Here is a 7,093-nt window from a genome sequence, read left to right as displayed (position 1 = left end):
TCAGGGGGAGGGAAAGATGGGGGTGGGGCGGAGGATCCTTTCATATTAAAATTCTCATGCAATTATTTGCTTTGAAAGTTGATATGTATTTTTTAATCAAACTTGCAGTGTATCATCATCAGTGTATTATAAAAGGTGCTGGATTGACAGTCCTGGAGATCCTTTGTTTATCCTCAGCTCAGCTGTCAATTCTTCCCACTATTCCACTGGTGTCCCTTAGTCCTTACCTGGAGCGACTGTCTCTAGGGACAAGAGATTAAATCAGTCTTAAATCATCTTTATTTGTGTAAGCCACAGGAGTAAATTTATTTTACATTCTTTAAAGTAGCTAATAACCTTGTATACATGAGCCTGGATCCAATGAATGCTATGTAGGGAGAATTAGGCCCCTCAGAAGGGAAATCCAAAATGCCAGCACACTAAACAGTGAGTCACTAAGAGCTAGCCATTGGGAAACATGATATTCTTCTGCCTGTGTCATCGGATGGATGCGATTCTGTAGGCAGTCTCAGAGCCAGCCTAGAGTTTTTTCTATTTTAATCCAATGAGCTTTGAATGTAAAATACAGAACAATCCTGGGAACTTGGACCAGAAACCAGGACTCTCCATCTACGTGAGTTCCTTCATCACTGAGCAACTAATACCTACTCCCTTTTGCCTGTCCTGCTGACTTGTCATCGTGGCATTCCTTTCTGCCAGTGGTACAGTTTGAACAGGAAAGGTGAAGAATGCTCCTTAACTCAGCCTAGCCTCTATCCAGGTAGTTAGGAAACTCTTCTGAGAAATAGGAAATATAGGGTGAATCCTCTCAGGCTATGGCACCTATAACCAAGGTCTTCCACTTCTTGTATAGTATTCTAACCCTAAGGCAGTGATTCTTACCTAGGGTGGTACCATGAGATCCTTTTAGGAATGTCCTGGGGTGCTATGCAATGTTAGCACTGTTAGGTATGCAAATATTTTTCACAAAATAAAACATAGAGATTTCAAATAGAAATCCATAGCATTGAAACATTCTGACCTGTTGTGATCTTTCTGTGTTCTTTGTAACAGAAGAATTGCTCTATTATTTTTCCACAGTCAACAACCGAGAGTAAATAAGGAACCAGCATTTTCCAAGGGATGTGTGGCATTGATCAAAGGGTGCCACAGATCTAAAAAGGTTGAGAAACACTGCCCTAGGGCTACTATATAAACAAATGACCACTGCCACTTTCAGCTCGTCTAGGAGCCATTGTTTAAAAAGAAAGCAATAGAAAGTGTCATTATGAGGGACCCAATTTTGTTGGTGCGTTAGGTATGCTTTGAGCACACCTACGAGATTGGGCCCATCTGAGAGTTAGGTTCATAGCTGTGCAGGCTGGAGGAGTTTGGAACATGCCCAGAGGGCACTTAGGTCAAACAGGGAGGCACCTATTGAGAGTTAGGTACTCTAGGATGAGGTGATGAGAGGGGGTTTTGATTACAATTGTGGATTGAGGCACTAAAATCTTCCTGACCCCAGGATTAGCAATGTCTGGTCTGTGGGCTGGATCCAGTCTGGCCTGCAAAGGTCCAGTCTACACAGGAGATCTCTACATCCCCTCTGTAGAGCTCCCTTGCATCTGCACTTACCCTCGCTGCAAAGGGAATGGGGGTCACCATTGAGGGTAAACACAAGCAGCTGGCAGCTCTGGGGGTGAAGACTTGCAGCAGACTGGGTTGCAGAGGGCAGCCCATGCTGGCTAAACCACTGGTCTAAGTCATCTTTTGGATCTGGCCCTTAGCCTTTGTCTGCATTAGAAGTTGTACCACTTAATACCTATGTATTTTTACATAGATTTTAAACTTGGCTTAAACCGAGTTACCTAAATTCAGTTGACCAAATTTGACTAAAATTAAGTTTCCTTTAGTTTAAGAATGTCCATACAGGTGTTTGCATTAGTTTGAATTGAAATAATGATTTTAAGGAACCTGCTGCATATTTTTAATATGGACAAGACCATATTGACCACCTTTTAGATCTTTTTCTAAAGTTTATCAGTTACTCTCAGACTTAAACCTATACCCGGTATACCTATTCTATAACACCTGTATTTTTTTAGTGAATAGTAGAAAGCTGTCTTTATTAATGGTAGTTGCTATTTTATCTAGTAAAACCCTTCAGTAGTAAGTACCCTTTATAGTAAGTACCTTTCATGTTTCCAAAAAGCACTTCTAAAAATAAAGGTCCAAATTCCCAAATGGAGTAATTGGACATACAGCAATATATCCTGCTGGGCATCTGGCCTACATTCTGTAGGAGAAATAGTGCCACTTAAGGCAATTAAAATAATAAAAAGCTCTTAAGAAAGATAAACTTAGTACACAATTTGCACAGTCCCTTGACACTAATTTGCTTGACAACTACGATGTTCCTGCTCTGCTGGTGGTTGTATTTGCTATCCCACTCTGTTGAGTCAAATGCAGGGTCAAGTAGAAGAGAGCATGGCAGTGCATTGGGTAGGATCTACAGCACTAGGGTTAAGGGCACAGCCTTTCACATCCTTTCAGTTCAAAGGCTCATAGGTAGGGGGGTTTGATACTGTAATTTTCTCTTATAGTTTACAGAAAAATAATTTAGAATTCCTAATTTTCCCTCCCTCTAAGCTCTCAAAATGAGCACAGTACAATGAAAACAATGAGATAATATGATTGGTGGGTGTTAAAATACCTCATCTACCCAAAATATACTTCAGAGCAAGCTAGGTAGCTGTAATCTCACTCTTACATAGCATAATTTACTACTATTATTATGCTCTAATCAAACTGGTGATGCCATAATTTTCAGAGGCTTTGGAGAATGGTTCTCTAGGAAATTGTGTTGTCAACAATAGCTTAATACGTGGAAACAGAACAATGCAAACTCACATTTTGTATTTCATAGTGCTAAGCCAGTGTGCAGAGATCTCAGTGAAGTTAACTGAAGTGTTTATGTCTATATCTGTACTACATTAAACACAACTGTGACAGGTGTGGTGCCCGGGGGTTGTCATGACACCCCATAGTGGCCTCATCAGTCCTGCCTGGCTCAAACCCTTGCCTCCCAGGGTCTCCCCCTAGTTCCTCACCTGCCATGACTAGTCATGGGTAGCAAGGGGAAGCTGCCCGTGGAGGCTGGGGAGCCTGGGGTGCTCTCTTCTCTCTGTGTGTTCGTTTCCTTTAGGTTCTGCTAGCCTTTAGGACTAAATTTGTGGCCTCGTTCCACCCCTACAGCTACACCCATGCCTCGCAGGTGTTACTTAGTCCTCAGTTCTATCCTTTTTGCCCTCTTGCCCTTAGCGTCCCTTTTTTCTGGCAGCAGGCTTCTGTCGTAGCCCACCTGGCATGCCTGGCCCAGGGCAAGGCTGCTTTCAGCTCTTCCCACTGCCCCCCACCCCTCACCCGCAGTGTCCCTGGCCCAGGGCAAGGCTGCTTTCAACTCTGTCTGCCCCCCCCGGCCCGTTGTCCCTGGCCCACAGCAAGGCTGCTCTCAGTATACCTGCCTCTGGCCCTTTAACGGGGCTCATCTGCCTGACTTTCAAGTGCTTGTGCTTCTGTCCCATGTCTTATGCCCTGCTCCTGGCAGAGCTTTAACCTTGATGTGTCTCCTCAGGCACACTCTGAGTCCTCTGCTTCGCCCCTTATAGCCACACCTGGTCCACCAGTGTAAAGCTTATATTACAACATAAATACAAGACCTGCTCTGGGTTGTTGCCTCACTCAGGCCATCAGCTCCCCTTAGTTCCCTCCAGGCAGCTCCAAGGAACAGCTCAGGTGCCTGCTAGTCTGTCTGCTGCAGGCATGTCCCTCAGAAGCTCCTCTCCCTGCAGCATGCAGGGCCAGACTGCCTGCTGTCACTCAGGCCCTTGGTTTATATACCTGGAAGCCAATGCCCCGTTTTTGTCACATGCCTTCCCCAGATCCATGCAGGGTTTTCCCTGTTAATTACGGGCCAGGCTGCCCTCCTGCATTTGTGGCCCCGCACAGCCGGCTTTATCGGATGCATCCTCATAAAGGGACAGGGGCCCCTCTGTTACAACCCCCTCTCCTCTCCTTCCCTTGCACCCTGTTCCAACAACACAAATGAAAGCTTTTTAATTTAGGCAATCCTACCATTGGCATTTGGATCTTTGAAGCTGCTGGATATGTATGACCCTTACACTCACATTTTTTTTCTTTTCCTTTATCAGGTTTTGCAGCGGTTGATTAAATCTAGAGGAAAATCACAAAGTAAACACCTGAATGTTCAATTGGTGGCAGCTGATAAACTTGCACAATGCCCACCAGTAAGTACAGACAAAAGGGTGAAGTTTTGGTGACAACAGGAGCTTTGGACATGTCTACAATGTTTATCAAAATTGACTTCATGTGTTATCAGTTGATGTTTTGGTGATGCTAACAATCCTAGATCAGCTTTTATTACTAAGGAAGAAGAAAAAGTTCAGGGTTTTTTAGTTGCTTCTTATACCCAGAGAAGTATTTTGGCTGTGCGCCAGTTACCCAGGTTAATCAAAACCCCTGGCAAGGAAGAGATATGCCACTGCAAATGCCCTGCATCTCAAAATTGACTTTCTGGCACTTTAGGAAGGAATGCCTTTACCTAGCCATCTGTGGAGATAATCCCAGGCAGCTTGGTTGAACTGGCCAGGTTTTGCAGATCACTTTAACAGGGGTCATGGGTGGGTAGTTTTAATTGGTGCGGCATCCTAGTCGAGTTGCAAGTTGCCCCAGATGGTTAGGTTGACAGGTTCCAGGGAGGATAACTGTTCTTCTAGGCATATGTGAAAAGACAGCTAACATTTGTTTATAATCCTCAATCTTGGGGCTTCTGGAGGAACTCTCCTTTAAAATCCAGTGTCTGGGCATGGCAGTTAGCCTGATGGCACACACAAGTCACCCTCTGCTCCCAACAGAGGGATCATACCAGGACATTCATCTTAGAGGTTTCTCTCACATCCATCTCTGTAGTAACAAGTAGCTGTGTGGCAAAGTTAGATTTTTATAGTGAGAACCAAAGCGGACTTCACATTGGAGTCCGTTCTTTTGTTCCTCCTGGGCACTTGGAAGTCCTACATGGGGTATAGCCATACCTGTACTTTTAAAATAAAAAAGCTTTATCACAAGGAGTATCTTGAAATGGTTTGGAAATCAGTGAGGGCTTAAGATTGGAACGTTTTTACAAAGCTTTTTATGTCCTGGACGCACTCATACAAGGACTGTCTACCTGCAGTTATAAATGCCCTTAAGGAACTGAGTCCAGGTCTCAAAGTGGGTTTTATTTTTAAATCTATTGAACTGCTAACTTTTTTTAAATATGACCCTGCCTTCCCTTTCTATTAGAGAAGGAAAAGAATGTAGCAGTGATTTACTGTAAAAGACAAGAGAGAGTTGGCTACTTCTGTCAGGCTTAGCTGCCATGCAGGAAGTCCTCTGTGAGAACCTCCATATTTCAGCAATAGAGTGAGTCATGGGACTTACAAGTCTCAGAAGCTTAAAGTGGCAAGTCATTGTCTGTTCCAGTAGGTGTGGAAAGGTAAAGCAGCAGCAGGTTGCCAGTTAGTGGCTTGGTGAACAGAAGAGAGACTTCCAAACTTCCTAATGCCATTTACTGAGACCTCAAGCTGATCCTGGTACAGAGATGACCCTGTAGTTATGTCCAGACTAAGAGACAAGTTGATTTTGGGTTTGTTGTTCATTTTTTTTGCTTGAATCAAGTGGGTCCTGGTCAACATGCAAACTTGCACTGAAAAAAACCCCCTGTGAATTAAAACTAGTTAGTTACTAGGGTGGAATTTTGTGCATGAACACTATTTTTTGAATAAAATTACCTTAGCTTTTAGCCACTTGCATTCTGAAATAAGAGTGTCCATGCACAAAAATGTAAACTCAGACCTCTTATTCTGAGTGTCCACACATATTTGTCCCAAAATAAATAGCCTGATTTTGTAGGGTTCCTTAAAAGAGCTAACCCATTTGAAACACCCATGAAAGCCTATGTCAAACTGCGCTCAGTACCCTTGTTGTCAAGGCAGATGACATTGTAGCTCTCCAGCCAAGGGGTAGGAATGCCTGTATGCCCCATAGCACTCTATTTGAAGCGCTACAAATACATGTCTGTCCATAGCCTAAGTGTAATGTAGATAAGGCAGCCTGCCTTTCACACATGTGGGTCTGTGCTCCTTCATAAGCTTTGAAGCAATCAGTTTAGCACATGCTGAAGGTAGTGTCCCTTGTCCACCCTAGACTTTAAACACATTTTTGGTCTGTTACCTCTCCTATACTAATATCTCACCTTAAATCTGAGTTAGGTAAAGCCTAACTTGCTTTAAAGAGATTTTTTTTCTGCTAGCTTAGAGAGATCTGGTTATATTTTGGTTACCACAGGAATAGATGGGTTCAGGAACAATTAAGGGGTTTTCTGAATAAAGAATAGTGTCTCAACAGGCAGGCCAGTATACTTAAACCACATCAAACAGGGGGGAGGTGAAAGTCAGCTGCTGTCACTGCTTATACCAAAGGCAGTAAAAGTGTGGAAGCCAAGCACCATGTTAAAGAGAGGGTAAGTTAGGCCTTTAATGTGTCCTTCCCAGGATAGGGAGGCAGGAAAGAGCCCCCACCTGTTTTCTTTTTTCCCCCCGGGCATTAACAAGGTAGCTTAATATCACTGGACTCTCTCACCTTTGGCTACAGCAACCAGTTTCTCTTCTTTCTAATCTCCTCCTGCTAGTTTCAACTCTGACCCTATCCCAGCTTACTACCCACAGCATCCCATCACACATCCCTGACACCTGAGCTGCCAACCCACCTTTATGAGCATGACCCAAGAAAGAGACAGATTATATCTCGCCCTTGCAGAGAAGGGAAGGCACTGCTCCCCTATCTAGTGTTCCTACTCAGAGAACGTATTTATTCCATGGTGATCAAGCCGTGCCCTCTACAATATAAACATGCATTCTTTTTCTTAGTTTTATGACTTTGATCAAGGGTAAAAAGAGAAGGAAGTCAAACAAATGTGTACACACCATTTCATAATTGCACTTGGTTGGAGAACAGCATGTAGTGTCATAAGCTGTGCCATTCTTCTTGGGAAAGG

General features: G+C 43.6%; 1 protein-coding gene across 1 annotated transcript in view; it reads left to right on the top strand.

The window, feature by feature from the left end:
• Window positions 1-7,093, top strand: part of CACNB4 (calcium voltage-gated channel auxiliary subunit beta 4) — a 151,711-nt gene that overhangs the window by 113,945 nt on the left and 30,673 nt on the right. Inside the window, 1 exon segment of the mRNA XM_006024544.3 lies at window positions 4,191-4,286. Coding sequence (XP_006024606.1) covers window positions 4,191-4,286 — 96 coding nt within the window.

This window comes from Alligator sinensis, unplaced genomic scaffold, assembly GCF_000455745.1.
Source record: "Alligator sinensis unplaced genomic scaffold, ASM45574v1 scaffold61_2, whole genome shotgun sequence".
Classification (NCBI taxonomy): domain Eukaryota; kingdom Metazoa; phylum Chordata; order Crocodylia; family Alligatoridae; genus Alligator; species Alligator sinensis.
The sequence above is the reverse complement of the archived record's forward strand: the minus strand, read 5'-3'. Positions and strand labels throughout refer to the sequence as shown.